Source organism: Hyperolius riggenbachi, chromosome 8, assembly GCF_040937935.1.
Source record: "Hyperolius riggenbachi isolate aHypRig1 chromosome 8, aHypRig1.pri, whole genome shotgun sequence".
Classification (NCBI taxonomy): domain Eukaryota; kingdom Metazoa; phylum Chordata; class Amphibia; order Anura; family Hyperoliidae; genus Hyperolius; species Hyperolius riggenbachi.
Window position 1 is genome coordinate 42073769 of NC_090653.1, and position 26827 is coordinate 42100595.

The 26827-nt window shown below is 46.0% G+C and overlaps 1 protein-coding gene across 2 annotated transcripts in view; it reads right to left on the bottom strand.

The window, feature by feature from the left end:
• Positions 1 to 26402, bottom strand: part of CENPA (centromere protein A) — a 33115-nt gene extending 6713 nt beyond the window's left edge. Inside the window, exons 1-5 of one of the 2 annotated variants that reach the window (XM_068249387.1) lie at positions 26304 to 26402; positions 21979 to 22713; positions 8933 to 9032; positions 3168 to 3304; positions 3011 to 3088 (exon numbers count right to left, since the gene is read on the bottom strand). In XM_068249387.1, coding sequence (XP_068105488.1) covers positions 3011 to 3088; positions 3168 to 3304; positions 8933 to 8996 — 279 coding nt within the window. In that variant the 5' untranslated portion in view covers positions 8997 to 9032; positions 21979 to 22713; positions 26304 to 26402. Of the gene's footprint in view, positions 1 to 3010; positions 3089 to 3167; positions 3305 to 8932; positions 9033 to 21978; positions 22714 to 26259; positions 26279 to 26303 lie in introns of those variants that run through there. The other variant, XM_068249388.1, reaches the window with a different exon arrangement.
• Between the last annotated feature and the right edge of the window lie 425 nt (positions 26403 to 26827).

Below are 26827 nucleotides of genomic sequence, written 5' to 3' on the forward strand. Positions count from 1 at the left end.
CGGCCGCCGTACCCCCGACCAACCAGCTTCGGCCAGACATCTTGCGTTATGTGCGATAGATAATGCATCCAATGTCCGTCCAGAAATTGGTCACTTTGTCGATTGGGCATGCACTTGGCAGCACCAATTTTCATCCAATTCGATTACAATAATCGAATAGGATGGTTGATTGGACGCCAAGTCGCCTGATGTATGGCTACCTTAACATCATGGGCAAACGTTCTTCATGTTGCCAAAAGCCCTCGCAGTCTTTTCAATGGGAGGGGGTATGGCTGGGCCTAGTGCTTTGAGGGGAGGGGCCCAGCCACACCCCCTCCCATTTAAAAAGACTGCGAGGGCTTTTGGCAACATGAGGAATGTTTGCCCATAACACAGCCCTAAGACTCCCAAAAATGACAGACAGGCTGCTTCTCTGTTTCAGTGTGAATGGTAATGGCTACAGTGTCATTCAAACTTCTTAAAGAAATAGCGAGGTGAAAATACACTTATGAAATAGTTGTATCTAGCCTCCTACTCCTAAAATGACCCAACTGCTTTATTTTATGTCTAAATCTACTTTTTAAGTTTTTAATAGTCTCTACTCAATCACACAGTCTTTAGCCACCTTAGCAGTAATCATGAGTTCAGCTCGGGGTGGAAAAAACATGCCAGGAGCGGTAACCCTACGCTGGACTTGTGGTACCCGGCGGGAGGTCTATGCAGAGCAATGTGCGCAGTGGGCGTTTTAACTCACCTCCTGGGGGATCCCCGACTTCGGCCGCCATTCTCCTTCCTGTCCTCCGAGGCTCTGCTTCCCCCTGGTGAGATTGCTGTCTGGCGTCATGTTGACAGTCAGCAATCTCACAATAGGGTTACAGCGCCACCCAGAGGATAGAGGTAAAACTGCAGTGTTGGGTCGCAGGGAGGTGAGCAAGTGCTGGGCTGCAGCAGAACTCCCTAGCAGCATGATTTTTTCCAGGTTTTAGGATCTAAAAGCATGCAAAAAAAAATTGCACTGCTTTTAGACCCTAAAGCCGGATCACCAGTCTAGCTGGCTGGGCATGGTGTCCCCCCTGTTGCTAGCAGGCTTTACTCACCTCCCAGGCTCCAGCAATGAGCCGCTGTGGACCCCTCCGCAGTAGTCCAGACGAGAAATTATAAGAGCATGTATTAACATTTTAGTTCTGTCTTGAGTGAGAAAAGGACGGATGCGAGATATGTTTTTAAGTTTGAGATGGCAGGAGCTGGTTATGGAGTGAACATGAGGAATAAAAGAGGGAGATGAGTAAAATCTTACCCCCAAGCAACGTGCTTTGGGAACTGAAGTTATGGGAGTGTTAACATTTATTGTTACTTCAGGCAGGGAGGTGGACAGAGACGGTGGAAAAATGATTCGTTCTGTTTTACTCATATTCATTTTAGGAAGCGGGATGACATGAAGGAGGCTATAGCAGACAAGCAGTCAGGAACACGTTTGAGGAGGGAGTTAAAGGGACACTGTAGGGGTGTCAGGGGAAAATGAGTTGAAGTTACCGGGGCTTCTAATGGTTCCCCACAGACATCCTGTGCCCGCGCAGTCACTCCCCAATGCTCCGGCCCCGCCCCTGGTTCACTTCTGGAATTTCAGACTTTAAAGTCTGAAAACCACTGCGCCTGCGTTGCCGTGTCCTCACTCCTGAAATTCCAGAAGTGAGCCGGAGCATCGGTGAGTGGCTGCACGGGCACAGGATGCCTGCGGGGGACCATTAGAAGCCCCGGGTAACTTCAACTCATTTTCCCCCCGACCCCCCTACAGTATCCCTTTAAGGTCTGGGGCAGAGAGGTACAGTTGTGTATTGTCTGCATAGAGGTGGTATTGAAACCCGAATGAGTTGATTAAATCACCAAGACCGTGCATGTAGATGGAAAAGAGGAGGGGACCAAGGACAGAGCCTTGGGGAACCCCGACAGACAAAGCATGAGGAGAAGAGATCTGATCTGAGTGGGAGACTGTGAAGGACCTTCCAGAGAGGTAGGAAGATAACCATGTGAGAGCGAGGCCCTTTATTCCTACATTTGAAAGTATTTATAAGAGTAAGGTGTGGTCGACAGTATCAAATGCTGATGACAGGTCAAGAAGGATGAGTATGGAAAATTGACCTTTGGATTTGGCTGTAAGAAGGTCATTGGCCACTTTGGTAAGGGCTGTTTCCGTGGAGTGGTTGGAGCGAAAGCCAGACTGGAACTGATCAAGTAGGTAGTTAGCAGATAAATAATGGCTTCATTCTGCATGTATATGGTTCAAGTAGTTTGGATGCAAATGGGAGAAGTGACACAGGGCGGTAGTTGGCAAGTGTGGTAGGATCTAGAGAAGGTTTTTTAAGTAGTGATGTCACAACAGCTTTTTTGAGTGGGGACGGAAAGTTGCCAGTGGAGAGGGACAGGTTAAATAGCGTTGTTAGTGCAGGCAAGAGAGATGAGGATAGCTGCGGAATGAAATGAAGAATACAGACCCTGGGGTGAGAAAAATCACACTTTATGTGTGATTTTATATATCTTGTCAACTTATTTAGGTGGCCATACATTGAACGATTATGGGCAGATTCGACCAAGAGACAAATGACGTCAGACGCTATGCGCCGCTGGCTTGTATGCAGAACCAAGCGAGATGGACGGAAACCGCGTGGAGGCAGACACAGGACAGGTAATGTATAAATGCACTATACACTGCATACATTGCAGCGGAAGCGGCGGGGGTTTTGTCTCGTCACTCGTTCGCAATTCAGCCGCACCCGACCAAACAACTTCGGCCCGCCATCTTCCAGCATCTTCCGACCGTGTGGCCAATTTCTGTCCCGAAATTGGTCGCTTTGTTGGTCGGGCATGCACTTGGCAGCACCAATTTTCATCCAATTCGATTATAATAATAATCGAATTGGATGGTCAATTGGTTGGTTGGTCGGCAGATGTATGGGCCCCTTTAGGTTTAAATCAAACAGTAATTTATAATTTAGGTACTCATTAACATATTTCTGTGCCAAGGTTCACTGACCTCTTGTAAAGCTGCTATAGCCATACTCTGCCACAAGAAAGGCACGCCGCTAGTATACTCCATGCAGACTTCTTTCACCTGGTAGGGTGATAAACATACATATTAACTCATGACCCAAATAGAAAGATGAGGGAATAGGTATAAGGGATTCACTTACCAGTCTGGCGAATGGCGCTTTCCTTATTAACAGGTCGGTTGACTTCTGATATTTTCGGATTTCCATAAGCGCTCGTGTCCCTGGCCGAAAGCGCTTGCGGGCGATCCGCCTCGGCCTTGCCTGGCTTGGCTCTGCTCCTGCATGAGAAAGAAAAAAAAAACGTACAAATTACCAACAAAAAAATAAATAAATCGGTGGCTGAAGAAGATTGTATGTGCCAGTTCCGTCCTGTCCCCCTGAAAGGGAGACACAAAAAAGACCTGGGCCCCTATACAATTCATTTTTTCTCCTAGGTGAGATTTTTCACACCTTGTAAATAAAGTGCCTTTTTTTTTTTCAATCGATTTTCACTGAATTTTTTTAAAAAAAGAGTAATACAACATTGAATTGCAACGTGTAAAATGTTACAAGAAATCAGGTAAGCATGACAGCTTTCCTTGAACAAGTACAACGGGTGAGAGTTACCATAAATACAGGCATTTAAAGAGAACCAGAGACGAAGCACCCTATTTTACCTTATAAATCAGTGGGAACATGACAGTAAACACCTACCCTGCTCTTTGTTTCATTGTCCTGTTTAATCTGACCGTTATCACCTCTGATAAGAATCCCCGACTGAGCACTCAGTCTGGCTTTGCTACGGAATGATTATAGCTGAGTCTGTCTTCTCTGGTGTCTTTTCAAGCCCAAGCCTGCCCCCTTCTGGCTCTGCTATAATGACTCAGCAATAATAATTCCCGGCAAAGCTAGACTGAATGCTCAGTCGGGGATTCTTATCACAGCTGTTAACAGACACTTTTAGCAGTGAGGATGAAACAGAGAGCAGGGTAAGTGTTTTCTCTAATGTTCCCACTGATATATATGGTAAAATACATGAGGGTGCTTCGTCTCTGGTTCCCTTTAAAGAGACTCAGAAGCCTCTTAAAATTCTTCTTTTTATTTTACAATCCCCTTCTACACTATCACCCCATCTAAAACGCTGCTATCCTGTGGCAGAACGCTGTGTTTAACCCCCCCCCCAAATCCCCGGGAATATGTTGGGGGAGCGCTTCCTTGTAGAGTCAGAGCTTAGCGCTATAGCTCTGCCTCTACTCGTATCAATCGCCTCCTCTCCCCGCCCCTCAGTCATCTTTCACTGAGAGGGGCGGGGGAGAGGCGGAGATCCACGAGGATTGACACGAATGGAGGCAGAGCTACAGCAGTAAGCTCTGCCTCCCCGGGCAGGGGTTAAAAACAGCATTCTGCTGCGGGGTAGCAGCGTTTTAGATGGGGCGATAGTGTAGAAGGGGGATTGCTAAATAAAAAGCGGAATTTTAACAGGCTTCAGAGTCTCTTTAACACATTTCATGACTTAGTCATTGATGTACGCTAACTTTCTCAAAGAAAATGAAGTGAAGAAAGGAGAAAGCAAAGACTGACTTATTGTTAGATTATACCTACCGTATATTCCGGCGTATAAGACGACTGGGTGTATAAGACGACCCCCCAACTTTTCCAGTTAAAATATAGAGTTTGGGATATACTCGCTACATAAGACTACCCCCCTCTTCCAACGCACACCAAATAAAACCTGTGCCCATAAAACACGCCTCTTTCACCCTTCTGACCCCGCCCTTGTATCCTATTTACCTCCATTGCCTCTCAGATCTCGCACATGTGCCCCTGCGCCGCTTCACTACAGTCCTCAGCCGGAAGATCTGAGAGGCGGTAACAGGATAGGGTGTATCACCCGGCATCAATGACACCTGGCGTATAAGACGACCCATGACTTTTCAGAAGATTTTCAAGGGTTAAAAAGTAGTCTTATACGCCGGAATATACAGTATATTGGCGATTTAGAAGTGGCAGTTGTGTATTGATGGGAGCTGCAAGGAGGAAAAAAAAAGGGGGCATCAACCACCCAGTTACTGGACCGTCTAAGGTTGGGTGGAGATGACCCCTTTCAAGGTTTGTAAATATTATGCTTTTGGAGCCTTCTAGTGAAGAAAGGACTCGCTTATTCCCATCTAGTACAATACTAGACAGATAACTGATAGAGATGTTGGCGAATCTCTATGGACAGTCTGGCCCTGTACTACTTCCGGGTCGCAATGTCCCGGAGTAGTATGCATGCCCTGGCCGGCGATGCGCGTCCCTGATTGCCACTAAGTGTGCCCGACCACAGGCGCACAATCAAGGACGCGCTCCACCGGGCTAGGGCATGCGTACTACTCCGGGACATTGTGACCTGGAAGTAGTACAGGGCATGTTATTCGCAGTGAGCAGCTCGCGAGCTGTTCACCTACATCACTAATAGCAGACATGTCTTGCGCATAAAAATTCCCCAAAACACCTGTAGTGTGAATGAGCCCTTACTGTGATAATATGGTAACTGTAAGAACTTACATCAAAAGCCTTATTAGTCAAAGTGCTTTTTAACCACTTCGCATCCAGACCTTGTTTTGTACTTATTGACCAGAGCAGTTTTGACAGTTTAGCTATGTCCCTATTTAATCAGAAATAACTTTATCCCTACTTATGAAACAGAAATGAAATATATATTGTTTTTTTCAAGACAAACTAGGCTTTCATTGTATGCCATTTTTTCCCTCAAACTATTTTGTTTTCTATGAATTTTAATGGGAAAACAAAGAAAAAAAATAGAAAAAAACATGTATTTTTCAGTTTTACCAATTCCAGTTTAAAAATAAAAAGTGCTACTGTAGATAAAAAACACAAATTTTGTTTGGCTATTCTTACTGCTTATCACAAAACTTAGATTATGTTCCGGTCACAATTTATGGTGAAGATATTTGATTCTGAAATAATGCTACAGAGTGTATTTTTCACTATGAAATGAGAAAATACAAGTATTTTTAATACTAAAAATCAATCTCATTAGCTCAGGAAACTTATATTCCCGTTCACCAATTAGTGCTGCATCAGATAGTGCCAGAAATGTGCACAGGAGCAAGCCCAATCCTGCACAGCACTGCTTCTGCTACAAGACGTATATCTACTGACCTGTGGCTTAGATGAAGTCCCAGAGGACGTATATCTACTGACCTGTGGACGAAGTAGTTAAACCACCGGCAAGCGGAAAAAAAATTACTCAAAATAATTTTGATAGTTCTTTTGTCATCTAGATTTTTGGTACTTTTTCAATTGCGGGGTGCTAAAAAGTTGTTTTAAACAAAGGATGAAAAATTATCTCCTAGGAGATAACTCAGGAGAAAATGTGAATTGCATATGAATCCTGGGCTCATACGCAATCAACTTTCTCCTAGGTGATAGTTTTAGACCTTGTCACTATAATGCCTTTTAAACCACCAGTTTCTCAAATTTGTTTTTAGCACTTTTATATTATGGTACTTTTCCAATTGCAAAGTGCTAAAAGATAAAAAAAAAAATAATCTCCTAGGAGAAAACTCAGGAGAAAAAGTTAATTGCATATGGGCCCTGGTCTCTCTGCATGGTGATATATGTATTTAAATGTCATTACAGCAGACTTCAAAGGAGATGCAAATACATACACTATATATATGAGGGTATGTCGGACACAGCAGACAAAGGGCTTCATTCACTAAGAAATAGCATGCCTTATCCGAGTTAACACTCCTTATCCGAGTTAACACTCCTTATCCAACATAACCCGCCTTATCCGACATAACTAAAACGGCGTATCCGAGATAACACGCCTTAACAGAGATAACATGCCTTAACAGAGATAATACGCCTTAAAGAGAAACTCCGACCAAGAATTGAACTTTATCCCAATCAGTAGCTGATACCCACTTTTACATGAAAAATATAATGATTTTCACAAACAGACCATCAGGGGGCGCTGTATGACTGATTTTGTGCTGAAACCCCTCCCACAAGAGGCTCTGGTACCGTACGGTACTCTGGGCAAACTGCCACAATGTAACAATGACACACACAGGAAATGGCTGTTTATAGCTGTCTGTTAAAGCCAGAACAGCTACATAATCTGCCCACAGTAACAATGTCACCATGTAATACATGTCAGAATGTGAATCTGGGAGAGGAAAGATTTTACAATGAGCAAACTCTGACTAAATCATGTATACATAATTATTGTAAAAATTAGGCACCTTTTTATATTAAATTATTTTCACTGGAGTTCCTCTTTAAGAGAGTATCCTAGCGAGCGCTACGAACTTATGCCTACTAATTGGCAATGACAAGAGCTCCACTCGTCCTACCCTGAGCCCCTGTGGGTTGGTAGCGCTCGCTATGCTACTCTGATAAGGCGTGTTAACTCAGATAAGGCATGCTGTTTGTCTTAGCGAATCAAGCCCAAAATGTGCAGACAGTTTAAGGGTGTCAAGTCACTCCAGTGCTCTCTACGGGCCAAAGGAAATACACCTCTTTTCACACATACACTTTACAAACGAGGGTATTTCACTCACACAGGACACAGAACGTGGACAAGATGGCTCCCACATAAGGGGCTGGATTCACTAAGACCAATAGCGCAAGTAACCTGCTGTTACTCGCCCTATTTAACCCTGCATGCCTTAATGCACCCTAGGTGCGCTATTGGCAGCATAGAGTGCATTATTACCTGTGGTCAGAGAAGCTCTCGCTATGCCCAGCATAGCTAGCACTTGTAGTTTTACACCGGCTATGCTGCCAATAGCGCGCCCATAAGTTGCGCAGCATTAAATAGCGCAAGTAACAGCAGGTTACTTGCGCTATTGGTCTTAGTGAATCAAGCCCAAGGTCTACTAGCTAAGATTTCTACCATGTCCTGTATGTGTCACAGTAGGCACCTATTCTTAACCCCCCCCTCACCCATGGGCACCCCCGTAGGTGGCCATTAAAAAAACAACAACTTGGCTATAGCTGTAAATTTGAGCGACTGACTCATTCGATAAAATAGCGGGCTCCGGGGCAACCTGCAATGCAATTTGCGGCTATAAGTAGCGGGCGCTCCGTGCTCTCACTATTCATAGCTGCAATCTGCATTACAGGGAGGCCCCGGTGACCAAATTTACAATCATAGCAGTTTTGAATGGGCAACTATGGCGGTTCCCAAATGTAACAGCACGTATCGCGCCAAAATGTACCCAACCCCTTAATTTAAAAATGACGCCCTGTGTAGGTGTGTAGAGAGGTGCGCACAAGCTTACTGCACCTTCCATGGCCTGGCGTCTTCTACAGTTCGCCTGCTGTGCCTCCTGTTCCTCATTTCCTGGTCGGCGCCCTTTGACCTGGACATGCTACGCATGCGCAGTATGTCCTATTGGGCTTCCTGTGACAGCGTTTGCCGGTGGAGGCCACACATGTCCTCACACTGACGTGTGCGAGCTCCACCGGCGAGTGCTGTCACAGGAAGCCCAATAGGATATACTGCACATGAAAAGCAGGTCCAGGTCAAAGGGCGCTGACCAGGAAATGAGGAATGAGAGGCACAGGGGGCGGCGCCGGACCAAGGTAGGTGCTATAAGCCTATGCACACCTCTTCTCACACATACACAGGGTGTCATTTTTTAAGTTTAAATTGGGGTTAATGTATCCTTTAAGCGACCTTATAACTGGGTCTGACTATGCAGAGGGCGGAATGTAGGATTTTAGCACTAACAGGAAATGCATGCTACATAAATGGCAATCTAGACATAGATGACAGGTCCTCTCTGTAGTCACGTGTTCAGTGGCCCTCAGTAAAGCGTGACAGGATTTCCCTTGGCTCTGTATAAAAGAATAACGAGGGGTGCATCTGTTTCTCTCCCACATAATGTACACGTTTATCTCATCCTTACTCGGAGGCGGGCTGGGCGGAGATACCCTCACAGGGGCTTTCGACTTCCGGCGGGATGGATTCATCCTGGGGGCTCACAATTCATGAAGAAGAGCCAAGCTCTGTACAGGAAGGAAGAATGAAGAAAAGAGACAAAGTTAAAAGGATTTCACCTTCTGGATTCTATCAGCGCACATGTGCAGCAGATTCTGCGGCTTATCAGTGAGCAGCCGGCACACTGGAGAGCTCGCAGCACTTATACTAGAGAGAGTGGCTCACAGATCATCGGCCACAAGCGGGAATATACAATACAGGCAGGCGCCGGCCGGTCGGTTCCTGGGCACCACTTAAAGGACACACGAGGTGAAAATAAACTCTATAGTCCGACCCGGACAGAATCTGTCACATGCATACCTGATGTTTAACTCTTTCAGGCAGAGAATGAAAAAAAAAGAAACACAGCACAGTTGTTTGTGTGCTAGGCACTGTACATACACATCTATCTCATCATGTCACCTTGTGTATCCTTTTTAGGGAAAAATTATAAATAAAACTTAGGAGATTATGAATTCTATGTGTAGTACAATAAGAACATTAGTAGCAAAGATACAAGTCTTGCATTGTCTACAGCAGCTGTGCCCAACCTACGGCCCGCGGGCCATTTGTGGCCCGCGAGGCCAGTTTCTGTGGCCCACGCCGCGGTGTCCTGCGGAGGAGGAGAGGATCGGGTGGTATTGCGTAGTTATAGTATCGGTGTAGTCCCGCGCATACACCAGCGTGTGCTCCGTATTCAGCCCCAGGTAGCACTGGGATAGTTAGAAAGCCTCGCTCATTGGTTACTACAGGAACCTTCCGCCAATAGGAATCAGCCTGATTCCTATTGGAGGAAGGTTCCTGCAGTAACCAATGAGCGAGGCTTTCTAACTATCCCAGCGCTACCCGAGGCTGAGTACGGAGCACACGCTGGTGTATGCGCGGGACTACACCAATACTATAACTACGCAATACCACCCGATCCTCTCCTCCTCCGCAGGACACCGTGGGCAGCCTCCTCAGCCCCACACAGAGCGGGCAGCCCCCTCAGCCCCACACAGAGCTGACAGCTTCCTCAGCCCCACACAGAGCTGACAGCCCCCTCAGCCCCACACAGCGCTGACAGCCCCCTCAGCCCCACACAGAGCTGACAGCCCCCTCAGCCCCTCACAGAGCTGACAGCCCCCTCAGCCCCACACAGAGCTGACAGCCCCCTCAGCCCCACACAGAGCTGACAGCCCCCTCAGCCCCACACAGCGCTGACAGCCCCCTCAGCCCCACACAGAGCTGACAGCCCCCTCAGCCCCACACAGAGCTGACAGCCCCCTCAGCCCCACACAGAGCTGACAGCCCTCTCAGCCCCACACAGAGCTGACAGCCCCCTCAGCCCCACACAGAGCTGACAGCCCCCTCAGCCCCACACAGAGCTGACAGCCCCCTCAGCCCCACACAGCGCTGACAGCCCCACACAGAGCTGACCCCCCCCTTAGCCCCACACAGAGCTGACAGCCCCCTCAGCCCTACACAGAGCTGACAGCCCCCTCAGCCCCACACAGAGCTGACAGCCCCCTCAGCCCCACACAGAGTTGACAGCCTCCTCAGCCAGCACACTACAGGCAGATCAGATACCATTGCTGCATTAATCTGCCCTGTGCATACACCCAGGTACCATACTGGACTCTGATACCATTGCTGCATTAATCTGCCGCAAACTTCTCATTAAGAAAATGTGCATCAAATGGTGAGTACAACAATTCTTATATTGTCGTTTTCTTTCCATTTCCAACACCATGTTAACTGTTACTAGAAAAACGTTAAAAGTTTTACATCGAAATTTTGTATGCATGTGTTCCGGCCCTCGAGATTTTTCTTGATTTGAAGTTCGGCCCTCGGGCCAAAAAAGGTTGAGCACCACTGGTCTACAGTACAGGAAGAGTTACTTCCGTTATCTATGGAAAAGAGCCTCTCTGAACTCTGACTAATTTAGTCAGAGAGCAGTGCTATATTCAGGGCTGTGGACTCCACTCGGTTTATGAAACCACCGACTCCAGGTACCCATAACAGCTCCGACTCCGACTCCTTAGTCTAATGCTTACCAGGGCTGTGGTTTTGGATAAATAAAATAAAAAAAAAAAAAAATCATCTGACTCCGACTCCCGACTCTTAAAGGGAACCAGATAGGAATGCTTTGGCAAAATAGAAAAAGGATTTTATACATACCTGGGGCTTCCTCCAGCCCCATACGCCTGGATCGCTCCCACGCCGCCATCCTCCGATTCCTGGATCCGCCGGTACCGGGCCCATCACTTCCGGCGGACGCGGCCAATTGTCCGCATCACAGGGGCTCCCTCCATACCCATACGCATGCGGCTGCGCAGTAAGCAGCCACACGCGTACCTGTATGGAGGGAGCGCCCTGTGATGCGGAGAATTGGCCGCGTCCGCCGGCCGACTGGCGGTAATGACGGGACCCGGTATCAGCGGATCCAGGCAGCGGAGGACAGCGGCGTGGGAGTGATCCAGGCGTATGGGGCTGGAGGAAGCCCCAGGTATGTATGTATAAAAGCTTTTCTTCCTCCTCTCTGGTTGCCTTTAAAGCAGTAGGATTAGCCATACTATGCCAGGGAAAAAAACACATATATATAAGTAGATAGATACTTGATCTACTTACATAACACATGTATTGTACTGTCCACGTTTTGATTTCAGTGAATTTTATATAGTAAATAAAGAGAATTCTGTTCCTTGTGGGAACCACGTTTTTTGCCCACAGTTTAAGGTTAAATACTCATAATTTCTTCCCTTTTTTTCTTTTCTCCTCCAATTGCTGAGTCACCTCAGCCTTGTTTGTAAACACACGTAAGCAGAGGATCATGTTTCAGGTAGGCAGCTAGGCAGGGAAATAAAGGGAAGAGGAGGAATATATTATAGATAAAAAGAACCCCCAGCATGCAACTGAATGGCACTGACTACTAAAGGGCCAGTGCTCCTAAGGTATGTGATAACTCCAAACCATAACAGCAGAAGAAGTTATGAAAGTTTTGAATGCAGGATTAGCATCTTTATCACTTAATACACTCAGACCAGTTGCTGTTGAAATTTGATTTTTATGGTGACAATCCCGCTTTAAAGTTTATGAAACCACTGACTCCAACTTTGCCGTCAGGTACCCAAAATTGCTTTGACTCAAACTCCATAGCCCTGGCTATATTCTGAATCACTTATCTCAACCTGTCTCTCCCTGCTTCTTGTTTAAGGTTTTTCTGCCAGGAAGTTAAAAGGATCATTAGCTCTGCTCTGTATCATCATTTCAAATACACAGTGTAATTTGTAAACTGCAAATATTAGAGAATGATGCTGTGTTATATAAAAAAAAAAACACAGCTATATAACTGAAAATAAAAATATGAGACACTTATCTGTACTACACATACAATTCATCATACTTTTTTTTTTTTTCTTCTTCACTGTCACTTTAAACAGCCAAGAAACAGTGAGATAAGGTACCACTGCAGGAAAGTTCAAATTCATTTCTGCTTTGTTTTATAGCTTGAACCTGCAAGTGTGTTCCCTGCCTTTCTCTATCCTTGCAGTGTGTCTTCTCCACTTCAATTGAAGCCTACGTCGCCTGCATTTGCTGCCGTATTGGTAACTGTCTCATGAAGGCTTCAATAAAGCCAGGAAGGACACACAGCAGGGACAGAGTAAGAGGCGCACAGAAACCGTCCGGCTAGTGTCTGCCTGTAAACTCGCGTACACGACAGGCAGCTGGGCCGGTCTTTCCTGCGCCACCCTGTATAACTGCACTCAACCTCCAGGTCTCCTTACTAAGATGATATACTTAACGTCTGAGAACGCTTTTTGTATTTGTTTCCAAAGGTATACAGGAGGGTCATTATTTGAGATATATTATGTCAAGTCTTTTCTATTAGCTGAGGCACTAGTGTGCCGTTATGTGCACATTTGGATTATTTTTGCGGTTTCCTTGATATATTGTACTGTACATGTTGCTGCATGTCTTATTGTATAGGAGTACTTCAAAAATACTTTTTATATAAATTTTTTTTTTTTAAAGAGAACCTGTAACAAAAAAAAAAAGGTCCCCTGGGGTGTACTCACCTCAGTAGCGGGAAGCCTCAGAGTCCTAATGAGACTTCCCCCTCCCCTGTAGCTGCAGGCAGTCCAGCGCTGGCTCCTCCGAAGTCTCCCGGAATCCTCCCTTGACAATCGCTGACTTATTTACCTTTCCTGGCTCCAGCGGGGGCGCTGTTGCAGCTCTCCGCATGGAGATAGGCGAAAATAGACGATCTCTGTCTGCCTGAGTAGAGGGGTCCGACAGCGATCGGCTATTTTCGCCTACTTCTAGAGCCAATACTGCGCCTGCGGTAAGGTAAATATTTACATCCCTGCTGTTCGGGGAGCTTTATTGCTGCCGCCGTGGGACTGAGGAGGACGGGGGAAGCCTCAATAGGATCCGGAGGCTTCCCCCACCCGAGGTGTACCCCCCAGGGCAGGTTTTTTTTCCGTTGCAGGTTTTCTATAAAGTGGACCTGAATTCAGAACGTTCTCTCTGCACTAAAAGATAAGCAACAGCATAATAACCTTAAAAGAAACAAACAAAAAAACACTTCCTTGTTACAGCTGATAAAAATCCTGCAATAAATCTGCAGTGTGTCTACTTCCTGCTTTCATGGAAGCAGACTGAAGGCTGGTACACTCACAAATTACAGTTGTGATTAGTCACAGATGAGGGTGAATTAGACAGGCTATAGTCTCTAAAGACATACAGGAGGCATTTCTCTGCGTTTTCCTTCTGTCCTGTGCAAGAGTTCAGGTCCACTTTGAATAATATAACAAAGCCTTTGTCATTCGCAGTGATTCTTTACAAGCACAGAGCTCTCTAGGTCATGGCCTGACGGGTGGGATATGCCGCTACACAGAGATGGAAGCAGCAGGAAGAGGGGGGGGGGGGGGGTGGGGGGGGGCTGCCAGTGTCACAGATTATCAGCATGCTGCATAAATTAGCAGCACAGATTGGACTGGTTAGCGCAGCCAGTATCATGCTAGAATAATGGCTTCATCAATCATCTTTTAATAAGAGCCTGATGAAAGAGCTCTGACTGACTGAGCAGCTGCGCGCCTGATAAATGTGTCCCATATTGTCCTTCCTTATTCACAGCCTGATTCCTGAATCCACTTCCTTCTGTCGTCCTAAAACACTCAGCCAGGCTATTCCGACAGGAAGCGGGGGAACCGCAGTGATCGGATATCACAAACAGCTCCTAACTGCCCTCCTCACTCCTCTAATGGTCTGGGAGATACCACCTGAGGTGACAACATGGAGGCTCATTTACAAAGCTTTTCTCACTAATAACACATTTTTCATCATAAAGGACACCTGTAGTGAAAAGTATATGGAGGCGGCCATATTTACTTCTTTTTAAACAATACCAGTTGCCTGGCAGCCCTGCTGATCTATTAGGATGCAGTAGTGTCTGAATAACATCAGAAGCAGGCATGCAGCTAATCAATAATGTCAGAAACACCTGATCTGCTGCATGCTTGTTCAGGGGCTGTGGGTAAAAGCATTAGAGGCAGAGGATCAGCAGGACTGCCAGGCAACTGGGATTGATTGCTTCAAAGGAAGTAAATATGGCAGCCTCCATGTCCCTCTTACTACAATTGTCCTTTAACTATATAAATGTACATACAGCAGGTAACTTGGCAACCGATCGACCATCCGATTGGATTATTACAAATCGAATCAAATGAAAACCGGTGCCGCCAAGAGCATGCCCGATTAACGACACAACCAATTTCAGGCTGAGACTGGTTGCATGTAACGATCGGACATGCTGCAAGATGGAGGGCCGAGATGCTCAATCGGGTGCGCGGCAGTAACAGTGTGCAATATCGGGACAAGCGGCAGAACCCTGGCTCTGCCCCCCCCCAATGTAATGTACCCCTGGTGCCCCGTGCCATTATACTTCATCCTATCGGTGTCCACCGCTGTCTTAGTCTCCGCACTGCCTCCCATACACGCTCCCCACATAGCAGCTGGGCGCATGTGTGATGTCACACATGTGGCCACATATACTCCGGCAACCATGTGGGGAGCGTGTATGGGAGGCAGTACAGAGACTAAGTCAGCGGTGGACACCGATAGGTAAAGTAGAATTGCACAGGCACATTCTACATTAGGAGGGACATAGCCAGTGCCAGGGAGGTGGCACCACAAGGCTGATTCCTGAGAGATTTCATGCCGATAAGGAACTGACCTGCTGTGTACGGGCAGCCAACAGATCTCTCTCCGATCAGATCAGAGATCTGATGTCTCTTAAAGGGATACTGTAGGGGGGTCGGGGGAAAATGAGCTGAACTTACCCGGGGCTTCTAATGGTCCCCCGCAGACATCCTGTGCCCACGCAGCCACTCACCGATGCTCCGGCCCCGCCTCCGGTTCACTTCTGGAATTTCTGACTTTAAAGTCAGAAAACCACTGCGCCTGCATTGCCGTGTCCTCGATCCCGCTGATGTCATCAAGAACGCACAGCGCAGGCCCAGTATGGTCTGTGTCTGCGCAGTACACTCCTGGTGACATCAGCGGGAGCGAGGACACGGCAACGCAGGCGCAGTGGTTTTCTGACTTTAAAGTCAGAAATTCCAGAAGTGAACAGGAGGCGGGCCGGAGCATCGGTGAGTGGCTGCGCCAACACAGGATGTCTGCGGGGGACCATTAGAAGCCCCGGGTAAGTTCAGCTCATTTTTCCCCGACCCCCCTACAGTATCCCTTTAATCAATCAGCCCATCGTCTGGGATCATTGTCCAGTCAGTTAGTATACAGGAGGGAGGGGGGGTTAAGAAAAAAAAAAAAAAAAAAGTGTTTTTGTTTTCCATTTTTAAATTTTAAAGTGACCCTTGTAAGGGGAGGGTGGGTAATGTGTATTGGCGATTTTCCTTGAGCCCAGAGTTCTTCTTTAAGACCAGTTCCCATATGTGGACATGATGTTCAAACAGGTACATTATTATTACTGTATCATTGCGTTTTCTGGGATTTTACACTACATTTAAAAGGAATGCAACAGAGACCTCTACTGGCGAAAAGATCCCACTACAGCACACAGGAGAATTTAAACTATCCATGTGTTTTTGAAGCAGAGATTAGCACACATTGCAATTATTACTTTACCATTAGTACAGGCACAATACTGCACATACTGGAGCCAACATGCCTGCATTCTAAAATGGTACAAAAATTAATAATTCCCTAACGTATCCAGCTTGATTATGCAATCTTACTCGCAACCACCCCTCTTGTAGACTCGAACAGTCTCTATTTTGACCTATGACACTGTATTGTTATCAAATCATTTGCATGATCTTGTTTTGTTGTGTGTTTCCGTATGTTCTACCTGTATGTTAACCCATTTATCTATTGTGCAGCGCTGCGTAAGATGTTGGCGCTTTATAAATACAATAAATAATAATAATAATAATAATAATAATAATAATGACGGTAAATTGCATAACTGATATCGGCTCCATTTCAGTAGTTACTTGTATTCTGCCAGGAAAACTTTTATGGCTGTAATTTGCTTATCAGTGATGTTTATTATATTCCCAACAAGACAGAAGCCGTCACTTCCATGCCTAAAAATTACCTCTTTCAGGCACCAAATAAAAAAACGAAAAAAAAGGCCTGGTTATTAAAGGACCGCTGTGGTGAAAAAGTAGGCAGTTGACATCTGACAGAACTGATAAGTTTTGGGCTAGTCCATCTCTTCATGGGGGATTCTCAAAGTTTTCTTTGTTTTCAACAGCATTTCCTGAATGTGTAGTGTAGTGCAGCTAAGAAATAGAACATTAGTAGCACAGAGTCTCATATTGTTTCCAGTACAGGAAGAGTTAAGAAACTTCAGTTATCTATGCAAATAGTTTCTCTGAGCTCTCCGGCTAATTTAGTCAGAGAGCAGTGCTATTTTCTGAAGCATTCATCTCAATCTGTCTCATTGTTTCTTATTTGTTTAAGGTTTTTCTGCCAGTAAGTTCAAAGGGTCATTAGCTCTGCTCTGTTGTAAATGCAATGTCATAGAAAAACCGCTATATCACTGAAAATAATAATATTGTTCTCCCCAAGACTTTTCAGCCAGACGGAACGGCCACCTAAATTCCGCTAGCGCCCGGCTGTCTTCCTCGCTCTCCTCCTGTCCCAACATTGCTGGAAACATGAATGTTGTAATTCAGACTGGATCCTCTAGGTGGCAGCAGCGCTGTACAGAGATACAGCAGACAATCTTCCTCACACTCTAATGCTAGGGTTACACGGTAGAGATGTCGCGAACCTCCGCGGAAAGTTTGATTCGCGAAAAAGTTTGCGAACCGCAATAGACTTCAATGGGGATGCGAACTTCAAAATTTACAAAAAAATTCTACTATCTAGAAAAATGATAGAAAACATGTTTCAAGGGTTCTAATACCTGGACCTCCCTCCACCATTCTACCTATTCCCTCCTACCGGAGGGAGGAGGGTCTCATCTGCCAGGGAATTCCAGTATTTCAAAAGCCAGCTTACATACCGTGGCTGGGGATTGAACCCAGGTCTCAGTGTATGGTAGGTAACTAACATATCCATTATACCACCAACATTTCTAGCTGAAGCTAGCCTAGCATGTACCATTTATGCTCAATTCAAAAGAAAAATTAGACAAGACAAATAACATTTATATCACACTTTTCTCCTGGCGGACTCAAAGCGCCAGAGCTGCAGCCACTAGGGCACGCTCTATAGGCAGTAGCAGTGTTAGGAAGACTTGCCTAAGGTCTCAAACTGAATAGGTGCTGGCTTACTGAGCAGACAGAGCCGAGATTCGAACCCTGGTCTCCTGTGTCAGAGGCAGAGCCCTTAACCATTACACCATCCAGCCACTGCTTAAGGATATGTAGCCAGACATGGCCTTGCCTTTTGTGTTCAACAGTTGTCAAGAGAAAAATTAGACAAGATAGCAGTGTTAGGAAGACTTGCCTAAGGTCTCCTACTGAATAGGTGCTGGCTTACTGAACAGACAGAGCTGAGATTTGAACTCTGGTCTCCTGTGTCAGAGCCCTTAACCATTACACCATCCAGGCACTGCTTACGGCTATGTAGCCAGGCATGGCCTTGCCTTTTGTGTTCAACAGTTGTCCAAAGAGACCCCAGATAGCCAGGTAGATTCATCTCTCTCACCAACAATACATGCTGAAGCCAGTGAAAGTGGTGACCATCCCTACGAGAGAGAGTGAGAGAGAGAGAGAGAGAGAGAGAGAGAGAGAGAGAGATGAACCTACCTGGCTAACTGGGGTTCTCTTTGGACAACTGTTGAACACAAAAGGCAAGGCCATGCCTGGCTACAAATCCTTAAGCAGTGGCTGGATGGTGTAATGGTTAAGGGCTCTGCCTCTGACACAGGAGACCAGAGTTCAAATCTCAGCTCTGTCTGTTCAGTAAGCCAGCACCTATTTAGTAGGAGACCTTAGGCAAGTCTTCCTAACACTGCTACTGCCTATAGAGTGTGCCCTAGTGGCTGCAGCTCTGGTGCTTTGAGTCCGCCAGGAGAAAAGCGTGATATAAATGTTAGTTGTCTTGTCTAATTTTTCTCTTGGTTCGAGCATAAAATGGTACATGCTAGTCTAGTTTCAGCTAGTAGTGTTGGTGGTATAATGGATATGTTAGTTACCTACCATACACTGAAACCTGGGTTCAAATCCCAGCCATGGTATGTAAGCTGGTTTTTGAAATACTGGAATTCCCTGGCAGATGAGACCCTCCTCCCTCCGGTAGGAGGGAATAGGTAGAAGCCCACAAGATGCTAATTAAAATCTCCCTCGCAGAGTGTGTAGCAGCTGTCCCTTAACTAATTAGTATAGGCAGACGAGTGAGTCAAATGGCTCAAGGACCTTGCCTTGTATAAGGGGGGGGGGGGGGGGGGGGGGGCTCCACCAGTGAGTACAGTCTGATTGGCAAAAATGTGCCTGCTGACTGTGATGTAGAGGGTTAAAGTTTTGCTCAATAGAGCATTATGGGGCGAATCGAACTTCCGCAAAAGTTCGCCTGCTCCAGGCGAACGTAAACGACCGAAGTTCGCCTGCGAACCGTTCGGCCCATCTCTACTACACGGTACGTTTCTGTACCGTGTATCGACCAGCCGATCCAGTCAGCTGATAATATTGAGCTGGTCCGATCATGCCGCTCAACCCGCGCCCGCTCGATTCCCGCCGGCGGACAATGGCAGGGAATTGAGCGGTGATAAGGAAGCGCCGGCAGGGACGAGCGGCAATCCCCCCCCCTGGCCACTGCAATACACACTGGGAGAGGTATTACATTAACCCTTTCCACTCGTATGTCCCGCATAGCGGGCCACTTTGTATTTAAGTTTGACACCCCTGCTCTAGAATGTGTACCAGGATGGAGTCTATTCTGTTTCTTATTTATTGCATCAATTTAAAGTACTTATCAGCACATATCAAGCAGACTATTCGATAGGAGAGTTATGGGATGACTGAAATACTAAAAACTTTTAATACAGCATTGTTGCATATTGCACACAGATTAAAATTTAACCAATCAAATGCAGCAGATGTAGATTCATTTTCAAGAGAGTAGGACTGTTGCTATACGTTTACATGACATCACACGTCACTTCAGGATGCCCATAAAGGGTTACTTGAGCGAAAAATAAAAATCACATAAAAAAATAAAATAAAATAAAAAAAACAAAAACGTACCTGGTGCTTCTTGCAGCCCCCTGCAGTCAGACTGTGCCTGCGCCATCCTTTCCGAAACCCTCCAGCGAGCAGCAGCGACCCCCTCAAAGCTGGTCAGTCATAGGCTACTGCACATGAATGGCTCCAAGTACCCTGATCACCCTCGCATTGCCGGGAGCAATCTGCGCATGTGCAGTAGCGATTTTCCCATACTACGCATGCGCGGGGACGCTGTGAGGAGGCACGGGGTTGGCCAGCTTTGCAGGGGTCGCCTCTGCTCGCTGGAGGGTCTGGGAAGGACAGTGCAGGCCCAGGATGACTACAGGGGGATGCAAGAAGCCCCAGGTAAGTTAAACTGAATATTATTTCCCCTCTTTAGACTTCCTTTGAAGGTTAGTTAAACTGGCATGTGACATGACAAGATAAACATGGGTACATAGTGTACTAGTCCTACTAATAACTTGTCTGAGGCCCCCCTTCCCCTTGTTTTACATAATGAACATTTTTGTCCCTTCAAATGAAGCAGCCAAATTCAGCCAACAGCTCTCCTGGAAAGGGGCCAAAACACTTCTGTTTAGCTAAGGAAACATTGCTGATAATAGGACAGGGCTGTAGAGTTCATAGGGTTATTTCTTTTGTTTTAGCTGAATAAAAGAGAATTTACATGAGATTGTCATGGCTGATGTTTAAAATGTATCCCTAGAAATTCAACCCTCATATCATAACCTTATTTTCAGTTCCGGTTTGCTTTAAAAATTATTTGACTTATTTGAGGCTTTAGAGGAGAGCTGAAGGGAAAGTGATGTGTAGGCTGCCATGTTTATTTCCACTTTAAACAACACCAGTTGCCTGGCAGCCCTGCTGATCAATTTGGCTGCAGTGGTGTCTGAATAACACAAGAAACAAGCATGCAGCTAATCTTGTGAGATCTGACAATGTCAGACATCAAATCAGCTGCATGCTTGTTTAGGGTCTATGGCTAAAAGTATTAGAGGCAGAGGATCAGCAGGACAGCCAGGCAACTGGTATTGCTTAAAAAGAAATAAATATGGCAGCCTCTATATACCTCTCTCTTAAAGTAAACTTCCAGACTAAAAATCTACTCAGAAGCACTGAACAGGCTTGGTGTTTAACAGTTTCACAGCATAAGAACTTTGTTTTTCTTACCCAAGCCTCATTTTTAGCTGCACAGAAGAAAACTGCCTGGGCATGTTTCCCCTGATGCAATACAAAGCATGATGAGATGGGATTTGTCTCATGCTCCCTGTCACCAGCTTTCAACCAAAAATATGGCTGCCCCCATGAAATCACAAACATTTGCCTGTTCTTTAAAACAGGGTGGGTAAAAAGGTTATATTGCCTATCTATTTTAATTAACATAACTAATGTAACTTAATGACAGTATGTTTGTTTAGGATGACGTTCCTAAAGAGAAATAAAAAGGTGATAGTTATTCCGCTCTTCTCCAATCAGCAACTGTGTACTTCCATAAGCTGCATGCGCAGCCTGGGCTTTGTGTCTCCTGATCACATTCCTGGGGATGAGAGCGTTCTGCGCTTGTGCAGTTCATTAAATTGCAACTGCGCATGCGCGTTACAGAAGAGCAATCGAGGAGGCATGCGGCTGGGGCCGTGCATTCGCAGTAGCCCACCACTAGCTCAATCAGCCAGCTTTCAGAAGGCCACAGCTGCTGAAATGAGCAGAGTGGGACCAGAAGGCCTACGGGAGGCTGGTAGAAGCCCCAGGTAAGTAAAACTGGCCACTTTTATTTCACTTCAGGTACCCTTTGAAACAATGAGAAAATCAGTAGTCATGCTGTTCCGAGTAGCTACAAGTACATAGCTACTAAGATTCAAAATGTAAAGGATACAGCTGTGACCACTGGAGGTGGGTTAGCTTACCCAGAAACTTATGCATTTAATTTGTGTCACAAGCCGTGTTCCACGTCATTCCCATGCTTCCTACTTCCGGCTTGAAGGAGGAAGCATGGGAGTGTCATGGAACGCGACTTGTGATGAAAATAAATCAAATAGGATGCGACGGACGCATGGGTAAGTTATTCCTTCTCCCGCGGTCACAGCTGTATCATTTACATTTCGAATCAGAGTAGCTACTTGGAAGAGCATGACTATCCGTAACGCAGGTATATTGCATTATTGATCAGAATTTCTCTGTACACCCAGCAGCACACAGGACAAGCAAGCCTCCTGTCTATACACCCTGCAGCACATGGCACAGGTGTCTGTTCTCTAGGTTTACGTTACACCACATAGGAGAAGCAGGTGCTCTCCATTACCTTACAGCAGCGAGGTCAGGCAAGTCTTCCCTCTGTTTACCCTGCAGCAGTCAAGTCTTTTCTCTAGTCACTCTGCAGTAGTAAGAGCAGGCAAGTCTTCTCTATTCACCCTGCAGCAGTAAGAGCAGGCAAGTCTTCTCTCTGTTCTCCCTGCAGCTGTCAGAGCAGGCAAGTCTTCTCTCTGTTCTCCCTGCAGCTGTCAGAGCAGGCAAGTCTTCTCTCTGTTCTCCCTGCAGCTGTCAGAGCAGGCAAGACTTTTCTCCGTTCACCCTGCAGCAGTCAGAGCAGGCAAGACTTCTCTCTGTTCTCCCTGCAGCTGTCCTCCCTGCAGCTGTCAGAGCAGGCAAGTCTTCTCTATTCACCCTGCAGCAGTCAGAGCAGGCAAGTCTTCTCTCTGTTCTCCCTGTAGCTGTCAGAGCAGGCAAGTCTTCTCTCACCCCGCAGCAGTCAGAGCAGGCAAGACTTCTCTCTGTTCTCCCTGTAGCAGTCAGAGCAGGCAAGTCTTCTCTCTGTTCTCCCCGCAGCAGTCAGAGCAGGCAAGTCTTCTCTCTGTTCTCCCCGCAGCAGTCAGAGCAGGCAAGTCTTCTCTCTGTTCTCCCCGCAGCAGTCAGAGCAGGCAAGTCTTCTCTCTGTTCTCCCTGTAGCTGTCAGAGCAGGCAAGTCTTCTCTCACCCCGCAGCGTCTTCTTTTTGCTCACACTACAGCCAGAGCAGACACCTTTTCTCTCTATTCACCCTGCAGCAGAGAGACCATGTTAATCAATTCTATGCACACCAGCAGTTTGCAGCCTCTGGCTACAATGGACATATATCGATACACATACCGCTTCATTAATAGCCATAGAGCAATGCACATAAACAACCTCTATTATTAGTAAGCTAAGAATACTGCAAATAAATTCCACTTTGACCAGAACTGGAATTTGCAAAGTAAATGGAACTTTGCATTGGGAAAATAAAATTTGGCAGCTAAGTTACCTCATTGGCAGCTGCCAGTCAAATGATTGGAAGTTAGTGCCCTTGCCTGGCAGCACTGGGTCCCCAGTTCAAATTCCAGCCAGGGCACTATCTGCACCGAGTTTGTATGTGTCTGCATGGGTTTCCTCCAGGCACTTTGGCTTCCTCCCACACCCCAAAACATACAGATAAGTTAATTGGCTTACCCCTAAATTGGCCGTAGACTTTGATACATACACCACACAATACATACATAGACATAGGACTCTGGTAGGGATCAGATTGTGAGCCCCTCTGAGGGACAGTTAAAGCGGATCCGAGATGAAAAACTAAATATAACAAGTGACTTGTCTATATATCTTATCTAAAGTTTAGATAGTTTACACAGCAAATCTATCTTCAAACAGCTTCAACAGTATATTAATATTTTGTCCTGTGATACAATGGGAGCAGACATGTTTTCTGCTTGTCACTATTACACAATTACACACACAGGCAAGCTTATCTGTATTTAGGCATGCTAATCTACATATTCTGTGAAAACTCCACTCTTATCTCCTCCATTACACAGGCAACTGATCTGTATCTGCACTGCAGCTCTCAGATTGTGAAAACTCTGCCTCTGAAATCTATAGCTAGTAACACCTTTTTCACCTGCCCAGACTGAAATCCCACAATCCCTTGCAAGCGCCAAGGCACTCTGGAGAAGCTGTGGGTGTGGCTTGTTTAGTTTATAGGAAATTGGGGTAATAAAACAAAACAAAAACGTATTTGGCTTGAGGAATGCCCTATAAACAATAGGAAAGGAACACAATTATGCAATGAGTAAAAGTTCATCTCGGATCCACTTTAAGTGACAATATATTCTTTACAGCGCTGCAGAAGATGTTGGTGCTTTATAAGGCTAGGTCCACACTAGACCCGGTTGCAGGACGGACACTGCAGTCCGGATCAGGGGAAGTACCCACCGTACTGCAAACTGATGAAAGTGCATCAGTTTTCGTTCAGGTTTTTCCCTGACAGAAAACGTCTCCATCATTAGGAAGGAGTGGGAGGATTTTTTGGGGCCAATCATAAAGCTCAGGCTATCCGTTTTCACATCCGTTTTTTGCCTGTGGAGCTGGAGATGCGTTTTCTCATTACTTTCACTACCCCTGCGTGTATCCGTGGTCCTGATCCGTTGCGTGAAAATGCAGAAGATCCGGACCTTCCGTTCAGGTTTTGAAAACGGATCCCCGCAAACGCAGACGGATCCGTTTTTTTACTTGGGTGAGGCTGGCTGCTATTTTCAACATTAGTATCCGGGACTCCGTTTTTCATCCGGTTTGAAAAACGCAGCCACGGATACGTTTCTGGACCTAGTGTGGACTAGGCCTAAATACTAAATATATATATATATATATATATATATATATATATATATATATATATATATATATATATATATATATATATTTTGTCTTGTCACTAACTGTCCCACAAAGGAGCTCACAATCTAATCCCTACCATTGCCATATGTCTATATTATGTAGAGTAAGTACTGTAGTCTAGAGCCAATATTTAGGGGGAGCCAATTAACTTATCCGTATGTTTTTGGAATGTGTGAGGAAACCGGAGTGTCCGGAGGAAACCCACGCAGACACGGAGAGAACATACAAACTCTTTGCAGATAGTGCCCTGGCTGGGATTCGAACCAGGGACCCAGCGCTGCAAGGCGAGAGAGCTAACCACTACGCCACCATGCTGCCCGATATGCATATTTGCACAGACTATTAGTATAGAATACACACACACACACTCAGTAGTGCTGTCAGTATGGGAATATACCATGCAGCACAGGTACAGTGTAATGCGCACACAAGCTCAACATAGTGCATACAAGTAGAAAGCAGGGCAGTGGTTCAGTATGGAAATATAGCATGCACCCGAGGTACAGTGTAATGCGCACACACAGGCTCAGCATAGTACATACACACAATAAGCAGGATAGCAGTGTCAGTATGAGAATGCAGTGCAGTAATGCAGACACACACAGGATCAGCATAGTACAAACACAGAGTAAGCAGGGCAGCGGTGTCAGTATGGGAATATACCATGCAGCAGAGGTACAGCGTAATGCACACACAGGCTCAGCATAGTACATACACGCAGTAAGCAGGGTAGTGGTGTCAGTGTAGGAATACACTATACAGTGCAGTAATGCACACACACACAGGATCAGCATAGTACATACACACAGTAAGCAGGGCAGTATTGTTAACATAGGAATACTATACAGTGCAGTAATGTACACACAAGATCAGCATAGTACATACACACAGTAAGCAGGGCAGTGGTGGTGAGCATAGGAATACACGATACAGTGCAGTAATGCACACACACACACACACACACACACACACACACACACACACACACACACACACACACACACACACACAAGATCAGCATAGCACATACACACAGTAAGCAGGGTAGTGGTGTCAGTGTACTGGCTATACTGGGGCAATATACTAGCCATACTGGGGAAACTATACTAGCTATACTGGGGCATTATCTACCCATACTAGGCACTATACTAGCTATACTGGGGCACTACCTACCCATACTGGGCACTATACTAGCTATACTGGGGCACTACACTACCCATACTGGGTCACTATACTAGCTATACTGAGGCCAACTAAACTCCCTATACTGGGGCAACCATGCTAGCTATGCCGCTGCACACCCCCCCCCCGCCCCCCCCCCCCCCCATAACCCGCTGTACACAACACTGTCCACTATCCCTTCACCCCCCCACCCCACCCCACCCCTGAGAAAAAATTGGTGGGAAAGCAGTCCCCGGGCCCGCAGAAGGTTGGGCACCCCTGCTATACAGTGCAGTAATGCATACACAGGATCAGCATAGTATACTTCCCAACTTTTTGAGATGAGAAAGAGGGACACTTAAGCCACGCCCCTGCCACACCTGATTACGCCCCCAGCACACATACCATAAAGATTTCATAAGAAAAATATGCTGCTTTATTATTCAAAACCACACTGGTCCTTTCTAATCTGGTTCATTTTCCTTCATATAAGAAATATATCAATTTAAAAGATGGGAATAAGGTTTAGAGGCAATTAAACACATTTTTAGTAGAGAAATACATACATTTACACAGAAAGAGGGACAAAGTCCTGAAAAAGGGACAAATGAGGAGGAAAGAGGGACAGGGCTCCCAAAGAGGGACAGTCCCTCCGAAAGAGGGACAGTCGGGAGCTATGGCATAGTACACACACAGTAATAGGTATAGAGTAAGGGGAGCGGTGTAATACACACATTAGTAGCAGACAGCCCAGCGTACACCATTACACCATTCTTACATTTGCATTTCGCGCACAGTCCATCTCTCCGCCTCTCCTCCACACATTCGTGTATAAACATCCGCCCTGCTCTCCTGACGTCACCGTCTCACTAGAAGCCATTTTTTTGTCATCTTCTAAAATAACTTTATTGTTCACTGGCAGCGCTTGCATTGCTTTGCTTTGCCAATTGCCAAATTGCCAATTGTAGAGCGGCGTGTATTGAGACGTGGGGCGTGTGCTGCCTGTTAGCAGTGCTGGCGAGCAGTAATTATTACACTGCTTTTAGCTGTTGACAGCTTATTATAAAGGTCTGCATGGAAGAGTTCTGTCAGTGAGGTGAGGTATAATGCAGCTATGTGAGTAAAGGTATAAAGCAGCTATGTGAGTGAGGTATAAAGCAGCTATGTGAGTGAGGTATAAAGCAGCTATGTGAGTGAGGTATAAAGCAGCTATGTGAGTGAGGTATAAAGCAGCTATGTGAGTGAGGTATAAAGCTATGTCAGTGAGGTATAAAGCTATGTCAGTGAGGTATAAAGCTATGT